This window comes from Apaloderma vittatum, unplaced genomic scaffold (assembly GCF_000703405.1).
Source record: "Apaloderma vittatum isolate BGI_N311 unplaced genomic scaffold, ASM70340v1 scaffold18861, whole genome shotgun sequence".
In the NCBI taxonomy this organism is placed as follows: domain Eukaryota; kingdom Metazoa; phylum Chordata; class Aves; order Trogoniformes; family Trogonidae; genus Apaloderma; species Apaloderma vittatum.
In genome coordinates, this window is record NW_009697586.1 from 1560 (window position 1) to 29244 (window position 27685).

General features: G+C 40.5%; 1 protein-coding gene across 1 annotated transcript; it reads right to left on the minus strand.

Annotated features, from left to right (window-relative positions):
* Nucleotides 1–27685, minus strand: SNX31 (sorting nexin 31). The gene is made up of 14 exons (XM_009877702.1): nucleotides 27659–27685; nucleotides 26459–26521; nucleotides 25538–25652; nucleotides 24351–24415; nucleotides 15354–15464; nucleotides 11590–11677; nucleotides 9949–10036; nucleotides 7856–7925; nucleotides 7215–7307; nucleotides 6430–6633; nucleotides 5830–5925; nucleotides 3727–3804; nucleotides 2645–2704; nucleotides 1–96 (listed from the first exon to the last, which is right to left on the minus strand). Exons 1-14 carry the CDS (start codon nucleotides 27683–27685, stop codon nucleotides 1–3), a joined length of 1254 nt encoding a protein of 417 aa, XP_009876004.1.

Consider the following 27685-nt stretch of genomic DNA (forward strand, 5'->3'; position numbering starts at 1 on the left):
TCACAAGTCCTCTTCTCTTATTTTCTCAAATACAGGGTCGTCCTCATTTGGCCTGACCAAACATCTTTTCCTTGATACAAAATCTGAATGAACTACCTGCAAGAAAACAAGTAAACAGTTAAAAGAGCTTATGCATTTCAATAATTACAGGTACAAACATAAGCTAGAAAAATCTGACATGTTATTGTTTAGGTGCAGTGGTTGATGTCTGTGCTGGCATTTCAGAGAGAACACATTTTTCTTTCACTTGGAATAGGACACAAGAACAGTTGCTTCTGCTCTTAATGCTTATTGCAACGTGCTAGATGTGGCACAGGTTAAATGGCAGTTCCAAATGGGCTAACATCGATGTTATTTGGCATTATAGGGGCCAAAAGGACACAGGTACAGGTACTTCAGCTGCCTTCTGGGCCTTCATCATGCATTCTTAACTGTAACCATAACACCTGCGTAAATGATACCTTTCAGCTCTACTTTTCCTAAAGTCTGAAACTTTTCAACACCACGTTACCCAGCAGGTATAAGCAGGCAAAGTATAAGCAGCCCAGGTACAGACAGGCAAACGACACCCTTAGGTTGCGTGTATCTGTTGTACTAGGCAAACAGATGGCACAGATTTTCCTCCTGCTTCTTGCAGCATGGTATTTGGATATATATGGAAAGTTCTGGGAAACCCTGCTAAAAGCATCTATCACAAAGCCACAGCAACCATGCTGCAATAACTAACGGTAAGGCATTAGGAAATTGGAACCAAATTTTGCATAGATTATCTCTGTAGAAGCTATTTCATCTCTCTTTTTTTTTTCCCAAGATTTCTGAAAGACATAACAGCAAATTTACCTTGATGGGGCTGTGCTGTAGAATGTGCCTCCACTATCTGCAAAATCCACCTATTGCATACTAGTTCAATAATTTTTATCTCAATTCAAATGATTGTTCTTGATTATCCTACTAAATTTTACTGCTGGACTACATTGTCTATTCAGACAAGGACTTACAGGCTGTTATGCTGATCTAGTAGTATCAGGATCACAAAGAAAACCAAGGTTAAGTTTTTCTTCTCATGAGTCAGCAGAAACCACTTGGTGTAAGTTTTCAGAGTCTTTGGACAGCAGCCACTTAAACTTTCTGCCAACTCAGAGCAAAGACTTGGAAGACTCTTGGGGATACTAATGGCAAAATTCTAAAGACCCGATTCAGTACACGCTTTCAAATCACAATGCACAAAGATAAATTTAATATATTTTTCAAGTGTTTTGCTAAGACAAACAGAGGAATAGGAAAAGGAAGCCTTAAGAACCTTAGTATTGCAATCATAGCATTTAGAAGTTAACTAAGCATGATTTAAGATTTTCTATTAGTTCTCTGTCTAATAACACAGCTTAGTACATGAATACCTAAATCGGTTTAAACCTGCAGTATAAAGTGAGGCATAGCAAGCCATACTACCACTGGTTAATGCAACAGCTTACCTTGGCTTGCTTTACCAACTCCATTCCAATTATGAACTGTTGTTTTAGTTCAGAATTTCATATCAGCAAGCCAGCCACTACACCAGCAAGACACAGCTGATAAGCTCAGTGATTTTATGTTGCCCTATCCAAGGCTGCTCTCATCACAAAAATTCAGAGCGTATTTTAAAGTACGTTCAAGTACAGACAACTGCCTCAAGCCCAGAGTGCCACGCATCTTAGTCTTTGCTAAAGCTGTACCACAGTGAGGCCACTGAACCACATTTACTCAGAAAATGTCTCCCTTACTATCATCTGCAAATTTTTTGTGAATGCTGAAGACCACACGTAACCTAGAATCTTGTCTCCAGCAGCAACAAGTACAGAACTCTTCAAAGAAAGGGGCAAGAAAACCCACCACAGAGGTTAATCAATTTGCTCACTGAAGAGCAGTTAGTGACTGGTTTTACTGAAGATTTTTACTGAAGTTTTTACTGAAGATGTAGCAACATTACTTTTTTCTGAATTCAAATTACATTTTAGTTTTCCTTTTTAGAAATATTTCTCCTTTTGCCAATCACACATTGTAATAGATGTGTTTCTTTTAACTCACTTTGCATTATTCCCTTTTTATTTGTTTATTATCTCATATTCAACATATGGCTTGGAAAAGCAACACCTTTTAGCCATTTAGTTATTCGGAAAATACTGGCCATGAGTGATGATTCCAGCAAATGAACCTGGAATTAGATCTTTTACAAGATAAAAATGTGTATATATAGATGTGTAACATGTCAAATTTTCCAAATGGGTACAACTACAGGGAAAAATGAATGCGTAAAAAATCCCAGTGCAGAATCCAAGTACAAATCTGTAAACTGCAGCAGCAGCTGCAGGTGGCTATACACAGTTGATCTCTCTATATATTCTGGCTTTCTGTAAACTTCAAATGACTCGTTCAGAAACACTTGCAAAAAGCAAATGAAGCAAAACAAGTCATCATTAAACCCAAACTAAAATAAAATTTTTATTCAGACATGTTTCTTGCCCTCTTCTTCCTCCCAAAATTCAAGTTTAGCTCCTTTTCCTACACAAAGGAATTTGAATTAAATTTATTAGGAGACTCCCTAACCAGAAGAATAGAGGTTGGGCTAGCAAGATTACACTTTGGAGACAATTTCTCACTCACTAACCTGCTTTTGTTGGATCCTGGATTTCTTACTATTTTGTGTGGACTCAGGCATCTTGATCTCCTAAACAGAATGAAAAATTCAAACTTAAAATAAGCTTAAACGATCACCCAAATACTCTAAGAAAAAGACACTTAGAAATCAGCATTCAGTTAAACCCAGCAGAAACAGTGCAAGAAATGAACTGGCAGAGTTACCCTTCTCCCTCTCCATTCTGTTTCAGTCCAAGCCACCTGAGTACTATCAAGAGCTGAATATTTAAGTAATGAATGCTCATCTTCATAATTAAAGGTTTACTCTATTTCCACTACAAATAAACTTAGAATGAAATAAATCAATTTTTCCAGAATTAAAACTGGTCTTCTGAATCACTTACGGCTTAGAGCTATGAAATAACATGCTGTTCATTGCTCCCTGTAATCAGCGTGGGTCTAGAAGATCACACACGTTCCTTTCCTTTTTTCTCTTCAGAAGTTTTTAGTTAGCAGACATTCAAAGTTTTTAGATAACACAAGGTTAAAGAAAGGCATCATTAATTCTGGAAATTATTTTTAAAAATAACAAGTATCTAAACATGTTTTCATCTTTAAAGGCCTACACAAAACACAGCAGAATTATTTTAGCTACAAACCAGATATTTTATTAACGCTCTATTTAAAACTAAAAAGTTTCTCAGCATGAATGTCACAGATCTTAAATTGGTCTAACACTGCAGCAGATGGAGCAAGCAAGTGAAGTGGAGAAAAAGTGAAACCCAGAAACGGATACAAGGTAATGCAGAACGTACAAAAATTATGCTATAGATGTCCTTTGTCATATGCAGCAAAAATTAAAGTCAAGAAGAGAGAATGCAAACCAGATTATTGAAACTGTGATGCTAAACCATCTTTAATATCCAGAATATTATTTCAGTAAAACTGAACAAAGATGTAGTTTTGAGTCAATTAATTCTGTACCAAAGACTTGGAACATGCAAAATCCTTTTCCTCAATGGGGCTTCTCTCAACACAATTGAAAGAATGCTAGAGTAGCAGGCTTAGTTATTTTAATTACAAATTCCGGTATCAACATACACACATGCTCACCGTATTTTGGCCTTCTTTAGCTGCCTTCATCATCTGTTCTGATATCATTTTCTTCAAGCAGCTACTGAGCAAAAAGGCCTAAAGAGGATAAAACCAAAGAACATGCTGATTTCTTCTATTAAAAGATGTACTTGCCTCTTCCATTCCTCCTCCACCAGAAAATTACAGTCCCTAACTACTGAGCTATTACTTCCCCAATTCAGTTAAATTTACTCTGCACTTAACATCCTTACAGTGCACCAAACCAGCTGCAGTTGCTTAAAGCCCAGCCTCAGCATGACTAACCCTCATGGCACTGCTCAGAGTGGAGAACAAGAATTTTCATACCTGTTTTTTTGAGGCAAGTTATTTTCTCTCGTTGTCTGCGACTCCTACCTTAAAGGCTGCCAGATCACACCAAAGGCTAAGTAAGGTTAATCAAACAAGGCACTGTCAGCATCAAAACCACTTCAATGAAAGACGCACAAGCTGGAGTTCACAGGCACTCACCACTGCTGAAAATCCAAGCCCTAAAATCCAAGCCCTGGTGGTTCCAGGAGATGGCTGCAGCTGTTTGTAGACCAGCTTACAGTCACATCTTGCACAGTTAAGATGAACGGAGAAAGACGCATTCATCCCACACACTGGGTATCTAGCAGAGGCACCTCAGAGAGGAGCGGAGTTGTTCTGATTTCCTCATGCTGTCCAATGAGCATGTACAACTCCTTGGGATGATGCAGCCTAAGGTAAGGTCCAAGTTACACTCTGGGATGCACTTAGTGCATACTCTCCAAAGGAAGCATCTCCAGGAGGGTGTTGAGTACCAAGAGATGAATCAAAGACAAAATATCCTACAAGATCTGTGATGGAGAGAGAAGCCATTTCTGGCTAAGCTCCAAATCATCTGGTTTTCCCTTCTTCTACAGTGGGCTCTCAGATCAAACCCTTGTTTCTTCCACATAGCAGCACCTGTCTGACCTCACACTTCTGAGAAATGTGGGATGCAGGTTTTCTAATCAACAAATTGCTACAAGCACAACCCTAATAACATTTCACAGGAGAATTAATACTGAGGTAATTCTAGCAGGGAAACAAGAAAGCTCGCTGTTTATGGCTCGTGCTCTCACAAAACTTAAGCGCGGCAGGAAAATCACACTTGCTAAATACCTTTGTGAACTTTATCATCACCCCAGAATTCAGAAGTCAATGTGAGAATCATAGAATCATAGAATGGCCTAGGCTGGAAGGGACCTTAGAGATCATCTAATCCAACCTCCCTGTCATGGGCAGGGACATCACCTCTCGACTAGACCAGGCAACACACGGGGTCACATCAGTCAAGCATTTTGATTTTACTGGAAAAATCCTGTTGCTGCTGGGTTTGAGAAGCAAAAGAAACAATTTACTTCAATAACAAGCTCTAGACTTTTTGTAGAAGCTTTGTAACTAAGCTGGGACTGGTGCTGTACTTGATAATGCAGAGCCTAGATTATTTGCTAGGAAGCATAACCACAGATGGATGATTTGAATTCCTGGATACATTCCTCTTTAAAGAGCTGCCTGAAAATAGTGGGAGGAATGTCACCCTCTAAAATCTTATTTAAGAACTATTTATATACCCCCAAAAATACTTATGTCACATATTCACATCCTCCATTAACCTGTCTTAATATATCTGTTGTGAGTTAGTGCCAGGCCGGCCACTGAATGCTGATAGATCGTCTAAAACCCCTGCTCTACTGATTAAAAGTAAAAATCACTGCAGAGAACTCATTCTGTTTAGCTCAAGCCAGGCATATATTTATATGTGAACAACAGGCGTTTTTTGTGGAAAATCAGGGCCCTTGACCTTAGGTGGCTCTGTCCAATTAATATTTACTGAGTCCAGTAAATAACTCCACACTCCATCCTGGGCTTGCTGCTGAGTGCTAGACATTGCAATGGAATTAAAAAAAAAAAAAAAAAAATCCTCTTCCCCTTAAACTAGGAATTCAAATGCTTTTTCCCAGGCTAACCTGCTTGAAAGCATACCCGTTGATCTCTGGTAGAGATGGGCTATTTTTGAAGAGTCCCCTAGGGCTGTAAGATTACATTTTACTTGGATCCTTTCCTAAAAGAGCTAACCTGTTTTGTGTACAAAATTATCCACTGCCATGTCCCCGAATGATTGTACTCAAATCTGAGCTCCAGAGTGTCTTCTTCACCATCCTCTGTAGCACCCTGAAAAAAAAGCAAAAACAAAGACAGAAATCCACAAAAAACTCCCAACAAATGAACAGAAAAAACAGCATTAAGGCATTCAACCTTAAATAAGAATTAGTCGATTAGGTTCGCAGCGTATAAATAGCCAGAGGTCTGTATTAGAGCACTTCTCCTGGGGGAGGGAACAAGTGGGAAGTAGGAAGGGGGAGTCTTTACAAGCATAAAGCTGGATAAAGCAGTTCTTTTGCTCCCACACAATCTCCAGCAACTCTGCCTCCAACCAAAAGGAACGGGGCAGGCAAAGTATGACACAGAATGCCAGGAAAGGGAGAAAACAGAGTACTGCTCGGTACTTTACTGCTGTAAAGGCTACAAAAGGAATATGTTTCAGGATAGGTTTGGAGGGGAATATGGGCATGGGAGGGATTGCAAAAAGCACTTGCTTCCCCCCAGACCTGCCCTTCCCTCATAACCTTAGTTTTCATGAAGGGAATTCAGCTACAAAGTAAGTGAAGTACTTACAAGAAAAGTAACCTGCCAGCTTCTTAACCTGTCGATTTTAAAGCTGACTTCTTTGGTTTTGTTAGTAGGCAGTTTTATGCAGCAGTTAATCTCATTATTGCCAACATAGATGTCAGCCAAGCAGCCTTCTTCTGGATAGTCACAAATGCAAGGATTGAGCCTTACATATCCATAGAACTTCATTCCTTGAATCAGCTCTAAAAACTGCACCAAAAAGACAGAACTAAAGCAATTTGCGGTAAAGGCAAGTGAAATCTAGCTTTCAGATTCACAATGCTCCTTTCTCCTGGGAGGTCACGGATTCACCACAATATGTCAGTGTTTGATTCAGAGAATAATGCTTATGGTCCACACTTAGAAACTTGATTCCTTTTTTTTAACTGGATATGATGAGCTGAATCTTTTGGATGCTCATCAGATGTGACAATGGGATGAAATAAAGCTAACTAGTAAGAAATACTGAGAACAGCAGTCTTGGCAGTCTGAATTTTCTAAACTGGATGACAAACCTTTGCATCTGAGTTTTGCAAAGAGTGAAGAGTAGGATTCAGTCAAACTTCTTGCTGTGCCTTAGGACCCAAGTCATCCTGTTAGGATATTTTAAACTGCTAGCAGAGATGTGAACCTCTTTGTCTATTTTGTGGCTCAGAGTCTGACCAGGAGATGGGGACCTGGGTCTCCATTCCACGAAAACATGCTCTATTTTTAAAGTCACAGCCTCTAGCTTCATTGCTTCAAAACCACTCATTTTATCTGGTTATATTGTTTTAAAAATACTATTTTACCTTTACTTTGTTTGCATTTTTTTGTAGAAATTCAAGTTCCTGCATCTGCCCTTCTGTTGGTTTAACCCAATTCCTCTTGACTTCCTGGATTGCCTTAAAAGAATTTTTTAAAATAGCAGAAGAAAAAGTCAGCAAAAATGTATTTCCTTTCACACACAAACACTCAGAAATACACACAGAGAAAGCTTTTTTTTTTCCCCCTCTAAACAAGACCTTTGATTTTGGGACAAATTCACTTTACACTGTTTTTTTTCCTCCAGAATTAATAGTTTACAAAGCTAGTACAACTCACACCTACAGTTCAGAATTCAAATGTGCTTGTACCACAGCAGAGTGCTTACGTATAGTGACAGACAGGTACATACACACAGTTGAAAACAGAATGGATGGACACCTAAATACACCCTCATTGTGCAACACTTTTCCCATGCACAAAATGTAGATGACTAGAATGTCTAGTACATTACTTTGAAGGAAAAAAAAAAAGAGACTGTGATCAACAGCTATACTCAGCACTTAAAACAGCACAACAAAACAATGTTAAACAGGAACCATTTACAAACATTTCAAGAATTTGTATAAAAGATTAATTTAATGTGGGAAAGTTAACTTTTAAAATTCTAAAGCCCTTCCAGTTTTACCTGTATATATAGCAAATGCAGTGAAGCTGTGCAGTCCATCAGCAATGCATCGAGAGAAGGATCCATATACCTTTTCCATGTCAGCGGGGAAAAAAGTAATAAAATATGAAGATATGCTTCTAAATATGGCATTTTCATTTTTGAGTTAAATACGATGGGGGCAAAATCCAGGCATGGTTACTCAGGTTATTCAATTTCTTTGCTTTGATTTTAGTGGTACCAAACATAACAGCTACAATTTAGAACTATCCTCCTTCACTTCTCAAACAACCCAGGATTTGGCTACATAAATGTTATTAAGACTCTCAGAGCATCCACTGCCATGCTGCAGCACTGACATACAAGAGCTTGTCATGTAGTGACAGGACAAGGCACAATGGTTTTAAACTACAGCCGAGTAGATTTAGGTTAGAAGTTAGGAAAAAGTTCTCTACAATGAGGGTGGTGAAACATGGGAACAAGTTGCCCAGAGAGGTGGTGGAGGCTCCATCCCTGAAGACATTCAAGGTCAGGCTTGATGGGGCTCTGAGCAACCTGATCTAATTAAAGATGTCCCTGCTCACTGCAGGGGGGTTGGACTGGATGACTTTTAAAAGTTCCTTCCAGCCCAACACATTCTATGATTCTAGTCTTGAGCCAGCTACCTCCTGCACCAGCTACTGTAGACCTGTTGCAAAATCAGATTGGTACAGCAGCAAAGCAAGTTAAATATTCAGTTATCCAAGTGCCACACTAGCTTAAGCTATTTTATTTAAAAGTAGCTTTGGTAAGCCTACAGGATGGTACAAACAGAGCAGCACAGACTCTGTATTGCATTGCAGCACAGGAACAACCCAAGGACTGCCATTTCCTACCCATGTTCTTTGAAGCAATACTAGATGGAAAAGTATCAACTCAGTCAGTCACTTTGTCATGGCTTAGAACGACCCAGCGCTTTCATTAGTTTGGTGGGTTCTCCAGTTTATACGGAAAAAGGAGAAAGCCTTGTAGAGGTCAAGCTCTAGACCAGTAAATTTAAAACAGGTAAGTTACAAACATCAAACAACAGGTTTCTGTGCATCTTCAAGCCAAGCAGCCTCACTCTTTGCCACCAAAAGGCATGGTCTGGTTTTCCTCTTCTGCTCCCAACCACAGTCCTTGCTCTGCCATTCATCTCATGCAGTCAGTGCAACTCACCAAGCATGCAAAAATCTATTCCCTTTTTTCTTTTTTCATTGCAGGGAGAAGCAGAGCAGACCACAACCACAGCAGTGAGCCATCAGACTGGCTCAGCTGTACTGCCTAACTGCACCCTCAGGGCGCTGTTTTGACAGATGGGATTGTGGCACCATACTCCCTGTCCCCAGGGCTTATCCTCACGCACAAGTCAGCACAACTGTTTGCTGCACAACAAACAAGACTGGGGGACTGACCCAGGCCAAAGACAGGCCAGTAAACCAAATTAAAAAAAAAAGAAGAAAAGAAGTAATAAATAAATAAATAAACAGCCAGCAACTTATTTTTAGGCCAGGTTACCTCACCAGTCCAGTTCACGATATCTGCCCACACAGCTCTATCAGCATGACTGAGGAGGAGCCTGAGGTACAAGCGAATGAAAATCAGCAGAGCACTCTTCCCCTAAGCCAGACCACTTACCAAAAGAAATGCTCAAGCTATGGCCTCAGGTATTATGTGTATTAATACACAGAAATGAGCACTTCACGTAAAAAGTACTCCATCTCTGCCCAAAGAGAGTTGTAGGCCACAACTCAGAACTCCCAAGTTCTCTTCTATATTGTTTAGAGGTATATTCCCATTTATGGTCATGGCATTACACAGGTGTAAAAATTAGGAGGCAAGTAGCTACAAAGCACCTCTCCATAGATTCTTAAGGAGAGGAATAAATAGCTAGCTGTAGTGAAAGAGCAGGGGTAGATTTAAAGTGTGCAAGGCCACAGAAACCCATCAATTCCAGTAACAAATTGTCCTTGGAGTAAAACCAGTCAGGCTGCTGAGGCTTGAAGACTTAGTTACAAAGTTATTCAAGGGATTTCTTCCAGTGTTCACAGGGGCTGTCATGCATGTGGGTAGTTTCTCTGAAGCTTCGTGCTCACCACTTTCTGATCCCAAGCTTACAGTACAACTCTTTCATGCTATGAAGACTCACATAAGGAAGTTCAAATTCTGCCACTTTTTTCACCACTGGGAAAAAAAGAACAGAGACATTTGATGAAATCTAGTGAAATAACCAACACTAACTGATATATAGGCTGGGTTAACAATGTACTTTTGGAGAAGAAAAAATATAAATTCAGGGGTAAAGTGACAGGTTAGTTGTCTTCCTCACTTCAGAGCCTAAGCTTATACAATTCTATTATTTACAGAGTATCTCTATGCCTTTAGACTATGCTCTATAAATTCTTCTCACAAAACACAGCTAAGCAGAATAGATGTTTCTGTATTTAAAGGACGTATGTCCATATGCTCTCAAGACCGGTGCTTTTCTTGACCAGAACACCAGACAAGAGCAGCATAACTAACGTACAGAAAGAAAAACCATATTGCTCTTCATTCTTGTAAGTCAGTCAGTCAATCTGAAGGCTCAAATCTGCAAACGTTTATTTTTAAGCCAATACCACAATTCAGCAGAACATTAAAACATGTGATTTTAAGCATCTATACATTTTTTGGCAGTGGACTGTGGGTAACATTTGGACTTGATGTATTTGTGAGGAATATGAGATGCACAGAAACACAATGAGTTGAAAAACTTTTCTATTCTCCTGTAAAAGGTAAAAATAAAACCATCTGCAATTGCAGCATAAAAGTATATAAAATGTGTTATATCCAGATATATCTGAGACATAGTAACAGTTGGGATTCTGGTACTCAGAGATGCCTTTCAGAGCCAAAGAGAAGGGGGCAGGAGAACAATAAACGAAACACGAAGTTCCTAGCCCACTGAGTAAGCCGGAGTTTACTACTGGACCTTCATTACTGAAAAGGTTCAGAAGACTGAAAAAAAAAAAAAAAAAAGATAAACAACTTGTCAAGACCACACAGAGAGGCTGCAGTGTCTAACTTTGCTCCAGTCAACAGCAAAGACTGCGTTCACTTCCCTGATGTGGCCTGAGCCTATGCCAGTCCCAGGCCTAGATCCAGCATCATCCGCACACCCACCCACATGGGAAGCAGGACATCAGCAGACGCAAAACCCCCGTCACGTTTTATGACTGTGAAGAGACTCACAATCCCAATTTACAGCTTGCTCAGTACCATCATGGTTAAGCTTAAGCTTCTGTTATTTAAGAAAGGAAACATGTCATGATCTAAAGGAAAGTAAACCACAGACATGGTTTATAAATAACAAAAGAGTTTCCTGTCCCATTGTTAACCTCGGCATGTGATCTGTAAATTAAGAATTCTGTAGGAATGGCCATCTGATTAAATAGCTATCCAGAAGATACACCAAATAGCTCCCATGTGGTAAAGTTGCTACATGCCTTGTAAACTGAGAGGGACACGAAATTTGTGTGTGAAAGTCTCACCCCCACAGCACGCTATCTCTTGCCATACTTTGTTCGCCACTACTGCTCTTTCCAAGCCATGGGGGGAGAGGGCTTGAGAGGGCTGTATAAGACAGGATGAGACAGTCTTCCAGCCTGAGCAGGCTCATGTAAGCTCCTTTCAGAGTCCAGGTTCAGTCACAAAATAAATCCAAGTGAAGGCTAAGGTAAGGACCTTGTAAAACTTACCAGAAAGAGCTCCATCATCATCTTGAAAGAAAAATAAGCTAAAATATTGTATTAATTCTCTTGATAGCCCCATCTTGCACAGTGTAACCTTTAAAAACAAAGAAGGTCAGAAGTTTAGCTATCCATGAATAAGGAAGAAATATTTAATGCCTATTAACGTAATCTAATGGTTTTTAAATTTTCCCTTATGCCCCATTTAATTACCCATTTAAAAGCAAATATAACCATTCCATTTGCAACATTTGAGCTTGTGAGGAGTTTCACAAGTTTCAAAGGAACATAAAATTGTATTAGGATGAAAAACATTTACTACTCTGTCATGCATTTAAGTATTCTTGAATGTAAGGCATCTGTCATGTTACTGGAGATCTCTACCACTAAATCCTCAAATCCTGTTGTACAGTGAGTACTGTGTGCTCCGAGCTAACAACATTGCTCATGAGCATTACAAAGAAGTAGTTTTACAGGTTTTGTGTATTTTCCAAGCTGATAGAGTCCTCTTGTTGTAGATTTTTTTTTCCCTAGTACAAGTCCTGCCCATTTACTGAAAGCACCAGTCTTACTCATAGGGTTCTGCAGTTCTGTTTCAAGGCTTCTGACAAGAGCAGACTTGAGCTCTGTTGAGCTTTCATTATTGACAGGACATAAGAAGGACAAATCCTATCCAGCGTGACATTTGGATTGGTTTTAGCCTGCTGGGGCCCCCTCTACATCTTCTCGGAAAGAAGGCAGAAGTAGCACTGAGAGAAAATGCAGAAGTTATTTGCAGGACCAGCTGCACAATGGGATAGTGGGAGGAGAAAAATCAGGCAGACGTGAGCACAGAAACCACTGAATCAGATTGGGGCAATGGCCTTGTTCCATTTTAGGTCCTGAAAAATTGAAGTCTAAATTAAAGCAGCTATAACCTAAAAGAGCACAGAGCCATCAGAGCATTCCTACATTCTGCCATGACCATAATCTCCTGAGTTCACTCAGGTGGCAACTCTCCGCCCTGAGAATAGTACCGTCACAGCTTATCTGGCAGACTGTGCAACCTAATAAAGGACAGAGTCATGCTTTGGTCAGAGAAGCTAGACCTTCTTTGTCTGATGGTAAGGTGGAAGTACGGGTTTTCAGTCCTCTTCCACGGGGTGCCAATCCCAAAATAATTCTAGCTCTGTGTCACAGTGACAGCATTTTAAATTCATTCATGTCCACAGTTCAGAAGTTTTCTTCATCTGCATCAGCTGGCTTAAAAAGCAGACATGTTTTTCCGCATGGAAAAAAGTAGACGTCAGGCTAAATATAGGCTGCGAAGAATTGTTCCAAGTTAAAATTAAAAAAAACAAAACAAACTCAAAACATTCATGAAGTTTTCTTTATATTTGTTAACATCAGGGCTTTTGCTGGAGAGGGCAGCAGAGCATAAAAATCACTTGCTTCACACTCAGTTCAGACACCAGCTATAACGGGAAGAAAGTTTCCGAAGTTCAAACACAAAAGACAAAAAAAGTGAATATCAGCAGCACCATTGTTCCTTCTGTCTTCTCTGTGCTAAGAAGTCACCACAAATTACCGTGAGAAATTATACACAGATCTTCAACATGTTATCCCGTAGTAGCGTAACACTAAGTGTACCAGATGGCATTTCCCAGGAATGTCAAATAAATCTTTGACTCAGTAAGATTTTGTCTTATTTTATTTCTTGGATCAAAGCACAAGCTGGTACATGCTGCATGAGTACCAGGATGCTAGGGAGTGACAGCTACAAAATCTACCTCCACTGCAAAAGAACAGTGAATGTGTTAGCACATTTACAGTGCCAAAAAAGCTAAATAATTCCTAAAAAAAAATGGTGTCTACAGCATTTCAAATGTCAGTTTCTTTACAGTGCCACATAAACATTAGTCTATAAATGCAATATACAAAGCAACAGTTACCTTGACCCACTGCAAAACTAACAAGTTTACCAAGCCTAATTTATTAGTAATTTTTTGAAGAATAGCAAATCTTTTCATTACTCAAGGTCTCTATGCAAGTCTCCTATCTAAAAGTGTCTCCTTTCGTCTTCCACCCTATTAGCACCCACTACCCTCCCTCCAAATCAAAATTCCTATTTCCCTGCCACCCCCTGCCCTTATTGACTTCAGCATCTCCCAGCCCCCCAAGCCTCCCGGTGCAGAGTCTAAGGCCAACTCTGACACCTTCCCCTGGAAGAACCGGTCCCAGCATTGCCTCAGGTGGTGCAAAGCCCATGGCAGAACAAAGCTGGCAAGGGGTTACCTGTGTTACCCACCTCGCGGTAATTGTGCACAGACACTGCATGTTCTGCTGCCAGACTAACAAACGCCAGCTTGACAAGAGTGATTACACGTTCAGCTCATTTGTACCTATGGCCAGCTGAGAACTACCTCCACAAACTCAGATTGCAAAGGCACAACAGAAACATAGTACACGATTTCTGGGGAGGCAAGAGTTCTTTGTCATGCTCCCAGGTGCATGCTGTGCTATTGCAGTTGAGATTAGGAAATGGTAGCTACTGAGGAAGAGGCTTCAGACTCACTCTTGCACACACATACGCAAATACAGAACACACTGAACCGATCTCCTGGCATAAGAAGGGAACCCCAGCTGAAAGTTTCAAACACAAGCCAGCCAGTTGTGTAAATATTTGGTTGCTACTGGTTTCAAAATATAACTAGTGATCATTTACTGTCCATAACACACCAGCTGTTACGGACACCCCAGAGCCACAGCACTAGAACTATGCCAGTACTGCAAAGGCAGTCCTACAGTTTCACAGCAAACGCCAAGGGACACAAAACAAGAAAAGGAGAAGAATGCAGAAGAACAGGACATACCAGCTGCACACGAAGTTTTAACAGCAGTGTGCTAGCTAAGACATAGGCCAAGCCTAGACTATCATTTCTGACTACAGTGTTCGAGCACTTTCACCCACGCTATGCTAAACCAAAGGGGGAGCATTAATTAAGAACGTGTTCCCAGAAGGAATAATATTTTTCGATTCTATCATATATGAGGGAAACCTGAACTTGACAGCCAAAAGCCATAGAAGCACCTCAGTACAAGAGAGACGTCGAGGTGCTGGAGCAGGTGCAGAGGAGGGCAACGAAGCTGGTCAAGGGGCTGGAGGATAGATCGTATGAGGACCGTTTCAAGGAGTTGGGTCTGTTTAGTTTGAGGAAGAGGAGGCTGAGGGGAGGCCTCATCACTCTCTACAACTACCTGAAAGGACATTGTAGAGAGGCTGGTCCTGGTCTCTTTTCTCGGGTAATTAGTGACCGAACTAGAGGGAATGGCTTCAAGCTTAAACAAGGTAGGTTTAGCCTAGACACTAGGAGGAAGTTCTTCACGGAAAGAGTTGTGGGATATTGGAACAGGCTGCCCAGGGAGGTGGTTGAGTCGCCATCCCTGGATGTGTTTAAGCATCGCTTGGATGTGGTGTTGAGTGATATGGTCTAGGGGTGAACTTGCGAGTAGGGTTAATGGTTGGACACGATGATCCCAAGGGTCTTTTCCAACCTGGATGATTCTGTGATTCAGAGGGTAGGTAACATTAAGAAGAGATAAATAAACACAAATTTAAAAAGTCCATCTGTAAAATTAGCAATGCCTCTCACCCTCCTCACCCCTCAAAAAAACCCCACAGAATACATTCTTGTATGTCTTCATATAGGAAGCTTTATCCTTTCCTGACTGAAATTATTTTTGCTCACTTCTCACAACTGGAAAATTTTGACACAATTCTAGAAACCCATTACCTCTAATATCCTTTCTGCAGTGTCTGATGTCTGGATATCAAGTCTAATATTGCTGCCATCAGCGAGGTAAACATCCAAAAAGGCTCTCTGGGTTTGGATCTTAAATGTATCCTGTCAGAAAGAAACAGAACACCGTTTTATCACTTTTCATACTGCTGAAGTCCTTCTGAAGATGCTGATGTTCCACTTCCCTCTTTACTGTTTTGTAAACAGTAATTGAGATTGTTTGTTTTACTTGAGTAAGTTACTAAAATTCCGATTAAAGCTTGCAGATGACAAAACATGCATATACAGAACAGAGTGGGATGGTACTGCAGAATTAGAGGAGGGTCACTTTGATGTTAAGTTGAGCAAAGGATACCTACTGCCTCAGCGTCTGTAGGAATAACACAGTCACCATCCTCCAAAGTAGAGACTCCAAAAAAAGGAAGTGGATAAACAGCTGATTGTGAATATTCAAAGCCACAATCTTGCCAAAGAAAAGAAAAAAACAACAACAACAACAAAACAACGCATCCTTGTACCTATGAATAAGAAAACCTCCAGTGAAAATAATGAGACTATGGTATTTTAACACACCAGAGTCACTGCAACTGGAATACTGTGGAGTGCCAGTGCCCAAGGTTCAAAACCACTGTAAATGGAGAGGCAATATAAAGAAGAAATCTGAGAGCATTTAGGTCATGAGAAACCAGGTCTCAAACAAGTGACCTCAGAGAGTTGTCTTATGTCTAGACATAACAAAGGAGTGATTTGCAATCTGGAAAACTGAAGCACAGAAGCCAGAGCCAGTGGCTGTCACGGCTGATGATAGACACAGTGAGACCAGAAGTAAAGTGCACGTTTCTAACAGCAAGGTAGCGCACAAGAATGGCGTATTCTCCACTGGTTTTATATAAAGACTATAATGCTTTCCTGACTGTAAACTCAGAAAGCCCCATGCCTTGCTCTGCACAAGAAGTCAGTTACTTGTTTCAAGAGAATTCCCTTTGGGATGCATCTGGATGCAGTGGTAGAAACTCCTTGCTGCAGCTCCTCTGCCTGCTGATTGCCCTAGATCAGAGGACAGCAATGATCCTTTTGGCATTTTTATTAAGAGAGGTACCTCCCTTGAGATTCATAGTAGAGGAAAATGCTGTAGCACAGTGCATGCAACATTAAATTTTAATTCCTTGTATCCACCATTGCTAGCCTGATAGAAGATACAAGAGGCTACCTGGGAGCCCCTAGGTTTCAAGAACTCTCAGTATCTTGCTGCAGAGTCGTCATGGTGCCAGTACATCATAACATCTTCTCACTCCTGTGATGTCAATAAGAGCAGGGTGGCAGGGCTGATATTTATGCTGTGTGCTCCACTACACCACTTTGGGTACACTGGAGAACATGCAGTTAACTAACTCAGCCCAGATTGGGAAACTTTTTCAGGCTAGAAAGACCATATTTTCTGGTAAATCTGGCTTAAGAGTTATTTCAAGGTAAGATCAGATGCAAAAAGTGTTTTCTTCTACAATATCTAAAATAGAATGATATTTGCGGAAAAAACATCTTGAGGAAAACCATAACAGAACAAACTTCCTTATTTAACCAGACTTCTTACAGATTTTCCTGACCCCCAGTATTTCATTTAGCTGCATGCCTACACATCTGTTTACATGTATTAAAGAACACGAGAACCTCTTCTCAAGGCATTAGCCAGTGCCTCGTCTGAAATCTGTCATGGGATCTACACCGGTTTAATCTTTATCCCAAAATTAATTTCCCTCTTGTCCAGGAGAGAGGTCTAGTTATTCCTCTTAATTAAAATAAGCGTTACTTTGCTTCTGTGGAGATACAAAATCCCTTCTCCCTCTCTCTTACCCTGAGGATCATCTCCTGTGCTTATCCGAGTACTTTGCTACTTTCCTCAGATGGGAAGGAGCAGCCACTTCCTCACTAATGCCTTTGGTGCACTTATTTTGGTATGAAACATTTCACGAGTGATAAAAACATATATGAAATGTGGAACAAACATGGGATGTGAACACCAGAATGAGATAAAGCCATGTCACTCATTACTGACTCTCACCAAAGAGCAACAAGGCCACTATGTATCCCGTTTACTAGCCAGGACTCGGCAGAGCAGGAGGGCGAGGGCAAGTACAACAGCTCATGCACCACTGGAAGCACTTCTGGGTGTTAGCTGCTAATGCTGAAGCTCTCAGAGGGAAAGAACTTCTGGCAGATCCTCACTGCTGCTTCTACAGTTCTCATAGCGTGGGTACAGCCACCTCAACCACTGGGCAGATATAAAAGTGTCTTCACCCTTCTGCCACACAAAGGAAGTCACACCTCACAGCATCCTACTCGACTTGTCATGACACTACTCAGCAAACACAAGGGAAAAAAGAGAAGTATGATCCAAACTTTCAAGCTACTTTCAGTTTGAGTTCTCCAAGAAGGTCATGTAACGTATTAGTAGGCAGACTAACTTGGAGATCTACAAGAAAGGATCTATTAGAGAAAACAAATTCTCAGTCTCATCTAGAACAGCCACATGAAGTATCACTGTTTAATACTTAATTTAGAGGTTTCCACAGCTGTCTCTTTGCCCTAATTTATCTGATTTCACTCTACTGAACTATAGGTACAGTTCATTTCATGGTCTTGAGGACAAATTCTCTACTTATCTCCAGCTTTGGTTACTGTTCTGTTAATATAGCCAAAACCAAGAATTATCTTAAACTGTTTGGGGTTTTTTTCCCCCTTTTATCATATACTTTTACCCCAGAAGGTAAAACTGTCCATACCAGAAAGTCCACACATTGTTCAGTGTTATAAATATTTGTGTTTAGCCTCTTATCAGCACAGTATTATTGAGTCCCCCCAAAAAAATTTACTTATATAAAAACAAAAGGAGGAAACAGTGCAGACTGTAAGGCAGAAGACAGTGTTAAGTGCCGAAATACAAGTACAAGCATGTCCCTAAAACAACACAAAAGATTGCAGCATAAGTTTAATGCAAATACAAAGGGAACAGCATTTATTAGTGTTAGCGATAATCCATTTACTAAGAGCACATGGCAATCCCAATCACTTCCAAAATGGACAGAAAAATACTTTTCAAGTCAGAAAAGTTTAGATCCTCTCTCGAGTTGCTGTTTTAGTTTTAGAAAAAGCAGTAAAGTCATTGTCTCATCTACTCAAAGCAGGCAGCAACATTAAAAAACAACTGTATTTTGGCAGCCATACACATTGAGTAGTATTTTTCATGTTTACTACACTTCTGCTTCTTAAATTCAGGAAATATGCCACGTAACTAGAATTGACACTTTCTTGTATCCCTTTATACTGTTTATTAGAATCTTCCCTTAAACCTCACTATTACCTGTGATAAAATCTCCTGAAACATCTTAAAACTGCTGCCTACTCCGCGCTTGCTTGCCCCAACAGCTTGAAGCACAGCTTGGCGATTAATATAAGAATACATAATAACATAGAGCTGGTGAGGGATTTTCTTTGGTTTTTGGTTTTGATGAAGAGTTTTGCAAAAAAACCCAAACAACAAACCACCAAGAATAAAATCACCAAAACAAAATACCACACACACACACAAAAAAGATCTCTATTGCCTAGTTGCCTCCCAGTTTTCCATGAGAAAACTTAAGCAATTTTAACAGAAGTAAACACCAATTCACACCTTCAGCAACCTCTCAACGGATTTGTTGCTCAGCTAAGAAACATGGGCCATAAATGGAGAAATGGTGAGGATGGAGGCACTTATTACAACATATTTAAAAAGAACAGCTGGTCAGGGGACTGAATTGCATCTTAACATTGAAATAAAAATAAAGTACGCATCCCTAAATTAAAATTCTTCAGAACTTTGCATGCCAGAAACCTTCCCACCCTGGCCTGCACACAATAAAAGCGTGAAAAAGTACAGGAACTTCCTACATGAAATTCAAATTTCTGGCCAGCTGCTCTTTTGAAATACAAGTTCATAAATAAGAAACTAAACCTGGTATGATGTCAAAAAAACCACATTTTTAGAGCAGTGCTGAAATTGTAGATACTCAGCCTGATTCTGCTTGTGTACATACACATGCAAACACATTTGTGAGTCACTGTGAGTGAGTATGGAGGAACTTCGCAAATGCCCATTCCTGCACTGCACACACAACTGGCAAGTGTGCTGTGACTGCAGGGAAGCAGAGGCTGCATGGTCAGAGACAGAGGCTCTAGCCAAGAAAATGCAGCCCACATCAGACCAGCTTTGACTCCTGGTAACACTTGCAGATTTCTGGGCTACATTTTATCTCTGCTCTCAATAACACACACACACCACAGCTCTCTCGGGGTATTCAGTCCTTGGCCTCATGCTTGCTCTTTGGGAAGAAAAGCACCTTACACTAGAGCCCTTCGATGGAGGGCCACACAAGAATAGTGCTTTTTGCCTGTTATCAAGCACTGGTTGTCTCTATTTGCTCAAGTACTCTGAAACTTTTCATCTGTCCTTTCACCAACATCTGAACCATTTTGCTCGTGCTAAAGGCTGCTGTTTAACCAGCAAAATAGACCGGAAAAGGTCTGCCTCCTAGATCACTAACTCCAAACCTCTGCTGCTGCATTTATTCATAAATGCATAATGACTGGCTGTCCTCATAGCCTGAACATACCACATTACTCCCTGGGTGCCCAGTACAGAGACAGACCACAATCTCAGATTGTATTCAAGAATACAGATGAGGTACATAAAAATAAGAGCGATAGGGATGTATGTACCTGCTCACAATATCTTTCTCCCGATTAAAAAGGAAAAGACAACACAGTCACATTGGTCTTGCTAATGACTTCTGGCAAGAACTGTGCCTTTTGTCTCTAGGGGCTGGAGATAGTGGGTATATATTGACCTTGTCTCTCCAGCTTGGTCACTGGCCAAGTTTGCATAGTTTGGAAGAGTGGAGGGGCAGGTTATAGATTAGGTTGTTCAACTCTGCTACACAGTAACACTGGGAAATACTTCAGCAGCATTCGTTTGGCGCAAAGAATCCATTGTGCCAAGCTGCATCCCCACGTGTGAGGAACCCTGCTGTCCCCTGGCAACTTCTCCCATGAGATTAGGTTGCTCAGGAAACAGCCAGGGCAAGCCTGATACAAGGAGCAAACCATAAGAACCTCTGCAACAGGTAGAGGTGGTGCTGGGTGTGGAATTTGGATAATGAGGTGAGGCCCCAGTGCTCAAAGAATGACAAATGCCTTGCTATCTCTACTGCAATCCAGGGAGTGGAGGCTCACCTGGCTATCACAGGATGCAGCTAAGGAGAGGGCCCTGCATAAGTAGGACAGCCCTGCTTTTGGCCAGCAAAACCAGGAAGATAATAGGAATCTGTTCAGTTCTTTATTTTTTCAAAAGGCTATCACACCCAATGGCTGATGTTTGCCTCATTTCCTATGAAACACATATTAAAGTTGACACCTTGCATATGCTACAAAGATTATAAAGATCATGCTAACCATGTGTGACTATAGCAGTCATTTCTCCACCCAAATCATACTACATGTCACTGGGGGGGGACAACCTCATAATTTGGGGGATATAAAAACTGAGAAAATGGTTGTTAAAGTGGGAGAGAAAAACCTCAATACCTGATGGACCAGTCGACTGGCTGTGTTCTCTTCCTCCACCCCAGGTGGGGACACCTCTTTGGGTAAGCATCAAACCTTTCACCCTCTGGTGAATGTTACCCCCAGGTTGTTGTAGTATTATTATTATTTCTGCGAGCAATATTAACCTTAATTAGTAGTGTTATTGTAGTTAGCAAATTTATCAATGGCAATCTCAAATCTGTTCTGCTCTTCTCAGTAAAATAACTACTTTCAATTTTTCTGAATTTGACTCAGTAAAAGTGCTTTACTGGGATTCTGATAGACAGATCAGTGAAAGCCCTGGGACTCTGATAAATTTCAAAACTCCATTCCTTGTAACGCAACACTAAGCAAAAACAGGGGCCTCGAAAGCAGGGTTAACCTGCACAGTCTTGTCCCCAACTTGGAAGTTTGTCCTGTTAGATAGGATGAGGGGACACAGCTGGCTGGTGTGATTCTGAGTGCAGATACAGATGAGTCACATTCAATACTGTCAGGCAGCTGCTGTAAAGCCTTGCACAGTGCTCCCACTCACAGCACCATTCAGAAGCAAAACACAGATAACAACCAAAAAGATCTTAAATTCCATTTGATTTTTCCTTTACATCTTCTATTTTAGTCAATGACCTATACAAATTTCTTCATCTATAAGCTTAAACATTGCTGGTTTTAAGACAAGTCAAGAAAATGAAGCAAGCACTAGCAGGCTGCCCAAGAGGCCGGCTCTATTCTCTCTCATAATGAAACCTAGAAATCAGGGTGAAAAAAGAGCAAGCAGTTGAATTTTTAGGAAAAAAAAGGTAGCCTAGAAAATCTCATTCACCTCTTGTTTCCCATCTTCTCACTGTGCTAAAACTGAAGGTCTCAATTTTAAAAGCTGCACTGGGTTTACCTGCAGACAGATCTGTGCTGAATAAATTGCTGTGGTGGCAGAGAAGTGTGTGACTGGTTCCCCTGCAGCATGGTCCCTCAGCCACTTCTCTCACATCAGCTGGCAGGTTGCTTGCACAGGTGTGCACTAACTTATTTCAGGTAGCCAAGACCAATCAGTCCAAGCCAGTCCATGCCATTGACAGAAAGGGAGCACATCATTTCTTCATTTTAACGATGTTTTATTCTTGAACTTTGTATTAACCATGCTTCTTGCAATGTAACATAAACAAGAGCCGGTTTGGGGTAATGCCTGGCTTTAGCACCAAGTAGCAGTAACACAAACCCTAATGATGTTCTCACTCCTAAGCAACATGTAGGATGCTAAGTGCTGCCTCCACATCTTCAACAACAGAGAAGGAAAGAATAGTACAGGCCTGCTTTAAAGATGAACTTCACTCTGTGTCTTTCAACGCTGTGACAGAAATTTAGTCATTCTACCTTAAAAAAAAAGATAAATCTCACAAGTCACCATATACTAATAAATACTGGAACATGCACAAAGCCAGTTTGTAAAGCAAGATTTTTTTAATAGCCAAAATGAATACTTGTTCAGCTGTCAGTTACACCAGTTAAAGGCACTGTGCACAGCTAATGATAGTGAATGCACTCCTGTCTTACACAGAGTTATTTGATTTCTCTTGGGAGTTTGTTCTTTACTATAATGAAAGAACACATAAAGCACTACTACTATTTGTATTATAAAGCAGCAATTTATGGAAGCACAGTCAATTTAATTTCAAATTGTAAACAAACAAAGCTGGAGAACTACTGTCTTTGCCAAGCAGGAAGCCTAAACACCATGTATGAAAACCCATTGTGTTTTGGAACAGAAATTTTCGTTAGTTTTAGGTCTTGAGAATGTACTGACCTTGCACTAAATTTTAAGGTCTAATTCAGTGTCTACCTTGAACTCTACAAAATAATTGACTGCTTTTGGCAGCAGTCATGACATGCCTTAATAAGCACACACATGTATGTACATAACCCATATATCAGGCAAGTATTACACATGTACTTATCAAGTAAGCCCTCTTCACCAAAAGGATCTGCAATAAAGAAAAACCTCAACATACAACATTGTTTCGGGTGATATGTTAAGAGAAAACCACAGTACTGGCAGGCCAAAAGACATCTTTAAACATTGCAAATATGCATTTTGAAGAGTTATTTCTTGCCAGAACTTTGTAAAACAACACCAAAAAACCGTCAGTTGGCTCAACTGGCAGCGTTTGAGGGCAAATTGCAAGCATTCCTGATGGGTTTAACTTTCTTTAGCAGACCTGTTATCAGCCTCATCAAGACTAATTGAGACTCAGCAGTAATTGCTGGGAGTTATCTGCAGGCACTGGATCAGAACTAAAGAGAGACTGCTTCTCACAAAAGAAATCGGTCATCAGTAAGGGGCTTTTCACGCACCATCTTGAGCATTTCAGCAGGTCTGAATTTAAGAGACTGTAAATAAACTGTATCTTTATTTACAAAGTACATAGGAAAAACATTTCTAGAATTTGTTAGGAATGCTTCTTCACACCATTTTCTATAGTCTTTCTGAACTCCCCTTACATACTTTAATCAACCATAGCAAGCAAAGAGAGTCACAAAACTCTTACTCAGTCCCTCAAAACATCATAGAATCACAGAGTCATAGAATCATCCCCTCGATCCAGAACATCTCTCTGAAAGTGAGATTACAGCAGCACACCAAGCACTTTCCAGAAAAGTAAAGCCCTGTTTCCCTCCCTGCAAATGCTGTTGGAGTCATACTGCACCCACCTGCTCCACTACCATCCTCATAAGAACCACAGCAGGTGGAGAGGAGGTAAGGGAAAGAAAAGGGACATACAGCACCTTGCAGTAGTCAGACACAAGCAAGAGCTATCCAGGCTCCAAGCCTGTCAAAGAAAGATCATATATGTCATGGACCACATTAAAAGGGATTTCAAAAGTCATCTAGGTTGCAACAACCCAAATACATGCCAGATTCTGTCCATCGCTACAGTTGCAAGATAAAAGAACATGACGTTTTCACCACAGTCATCAATACATGTATCAGTCGAAAGCACTGACGCTACAAAAAAGCATTTACAGTTGCAAAATCCAAGAATGTGTGTAATCCTTCTATTGAGTTCTCACAAAGACTCTTCTGGGAACTGTTTAGAAGCACAAGATTCATCAGATATGCCACAGGATATAAAAACAAAGCAAATAGCTCTTTCCATGTGAGAAACAAGTCCATACATGGACAAAACAATAGCAATACTATTATTTGCCACCCAGGCTTCACAGAGAGCGCTCTGTCATCCGAACTTACAAGACAGACCAATATACTAAGAACACAAGGAAAGGAAGATAGCACAGGAAGCCTTGAACTCAGGAGGTAGGATAATATCTCAACTCTTTCACATAACAAACTATTTGGCTGAAAAATTCAAAACTTACCTGCTGTAGCTTTCGGAAAAAATCTATGAAGACATCACTGCTGGTAATATTTGAATCCAAAGTGACTAAAAAAAGAAGAGGAAGATGAGGAGGGAGGAAACAAAACATAGCCAAAAGTTGAACATGGCTAGTGTCTAAAAAGCAAGATGCATAAAATACGACTGTATAAAGTAGCAACTGTCTGTGCTACTTCACTCATCTTTTGATTTCTGCACAGCTATCTTGACAAGCCTGTTGTTAAATCATTGAAGCTATGAACAGTGCAAAATACATGTAGCATTGATATTCTCCCAAAGCAAGACTACAGTAAGGTTCTTGGCCACGTAACTTCATGGTCATTCATGACTAATAACTCTAAAAGGAGCTGTTGAATACTCAAGTGAAAGAGGTAAAATAAACACTAAGTGTGACTTCAAAAGACTCGACTTTCCATTTTTTAAGTCTTGGCACAAAGTATCTGAGGCCAGAGGCTACAAAAATCTGTTTAAGCTCATCCCCTCAACACCCCCTTGGTTTCGGATAATTGAAATAGTTTGGTTTTTTTCTTTCATTTCTTGACTTACATGAAACTCTTAATACACATTCTGGGGATCCTGAAGACCTAGTTTATAACATAACATATTGCACCTGAGATTTATTTTATCTACAACTCTTGTTATAGTTCTCACAAGTCTGCCTGGAAACCCTTGAAGAGAAGATGTTTATGCAGAGCCCTGTTCTGTATCACAGTTCTACCAGTACAGATGTCTGTCCTTTTTTGCCTCATTCTTTTACCCACCAGCCATGAGTTCTCATAGACAGCCCTGTGTCAGCTTTGGCAGTTGTGAAGCAGCAGCGATAGGTGGCTCAGCTCCCTCACCCAGAGGAGAGGAGAACGGGCAGACTACAGACTGCCACCAGAAAGTCATGTTGGCTTAAGTTTAGCGTGAAATTGCACCCTTACATCTTGGGGAAGTTGCAGAAAAGTGGTCACTTCAGAAATAAGAGAAATATGATGTGGTGTTGTTCTTGAGCCAGTGAGCCAACAACAGGACAGTGCTGCAATGATTAGCCTTCAGCCTTTTAGATACACTTTTGCTCAGCTCAGCATAGAAGGTAAAGCACCCTGCAGTCACAATTACGGACACATTCTCAAAGGTTTAAGCCTTATGTACGAAACCTAATCAGGTTGTTATACCCAAGCTTACCCTTCTGAAGGTACTGCTCCAGCTGAGACTGTCTCTCATCTGCCATCGATTTGGTCATTCTCAGGTAAAACTTTGGAGGGAAAGCAGGCACAGCACTCCCAAAAAGCTGCCTCAACTGCAAAACAGCCAAAGGAAAAACTCTACATCAGTAAAGAAGTATTCACTGTTTCCAAGGAGGTTTCAGTGCTCTCTCGTTTTGACAGAGACATGATGACCTACAAAGGGCATGGAATACCCACCAGCACCTCCCCAATGGTCCTCAGGGCCTATAGCCAGGGCAAAGTTGTTGTCCAGGCAGCTACCAGAAGACAGCCCAAGCAAGCAACTTCTTTTGATGGGTTTCTCATTTTTACAGTCTTGCCACTTTGGAGCTCCTGCTCCAAGCCAGAAAAGCAGCACTGGATTAACCTTACCAGCTAGGTCTTATACACCTCATGGACAAACAAGATACTGTTACAGATGTTTTCTCTTCCCAATATGTTCATACAGCATTTCTTTGATCTCTACCCACAGCCACTACAGTGGCTTTTTCCCCTTATGCTGCCCTTGATGCTACCTCAGAGGCTTTTATTATTTTGCCCATGAGAGATAGTAACTTTTATCAGATAGTACTAGTAACTTTTTATCAGATAATCTAATACAGTCAAACAAAAAAAAACAAAACAAAGTATCTGTCAGAAGCATAAACTGTCAGAAAGTTCGATTCTTCCTCCAGCCATATAAGCTATATAAGAACAAAATGTCACTGTACAAACCTTACCTTATTTATAAATGAACCCAAAAGGACTACAGAATCACAGTTACTCTAACTTATGCTAACCTAAGGTAGTGCAGTGTGGATTGAGGCTGTAGTTGGTCACTTGGAAGTGTAAAACATCTCTGCTATAGGCAAATTATCTCAAGAGGATAAGCTATATTTACCTTACTGATATGCACATTACTACACTCAGCAAAATACAAGTTTGCCTGGAAATATTCCTTCACCTAAATCAAAACAATATGACATCTGATCAGTAAAATGAGACTCCTACAGTATGCTGAGACATTGCTACTAAATTTTAAGCGCCAGCATTCAACTCAGCAATTGGCATCTTTCACATGACTCCTGAAGCTGAAGCTTGAAGAAAAAAAAAAAAAGTGTTTTCTACTGTAAGACTACCTTTTCCTGTTGGCTAAAACCAGGAGGGAGGTATGTTCTTATAGTTCTGCTTTCTGTACATTGGCAACACAATGCTATTTCTAAGTTCTTGATTATTAGATATATGCGAATCACAGAGATACACAGCATAAAAGAATTAGATGACATTACATGCTCTGGTTTTATGTAAGGCTAACAGCAATAGCTAGTATAGAGTGCTTTTTATCTTCAAAAGCCCTTCACATTCGTGATTTACCCACAAGGACTGAAAAAAAAAAAAATAATCTCTGCTCTACAGGCAGGCAAACTGAAGAGATAAAAAACTTGCCAGAAGTTGGAAATTCAGAGCCACATTGACAACAAGGAGGTCCTCTCTCTTCCCTTTGTGTTCAGGCTGTGCCTCACCTACAAAGTGGTGCTGTCTGTTATCATCAGTTTGCAAAAGCCGAGACTCTAGCCTACTTTAAAAAAATAATTCATCTCCGTGCCAACTAGTTGGTAAGTTTCTTGAAGCACAGTTATGTGTTTCAGGATCTGGGCTACAGAGAACAGAAACTTATCCCAACCAACTAGACTTTTTGCCACCTCAAAGAATTAAAGAAAAATGTCTATGAACTTCAAGTGTGTATTTGTGTACAGTGCTGAAAGTACATCAGACTATCAGCCACCAGCACGAAATTTCATTCTAGCAGAACAAAACTAACCAATATTTGTCTTCAAAAAACCCAACAGCCTAGGCTACATTTTAAATGCAAGTCAACACCACCACTGTTACCTGCTGGTGTCAAGTGCCAACTGTCGGCTGCCCTGCCACACCAACACCACGGAAAGAGATAGGTCCCCTACCCAAAATCTGCTTCTGACCACATTTTCCAAGGCTCTAGGTTTGTTTCTCCAACCTAAAACCACTCCACAGAAGATCCATGTCTCAGTCCCAAGCCAGGGTACCCTGCACACTGCTTTTTTCTCTTGACTGGACCTACTTGACCAGGCAGGTACTTCCAAGTCAT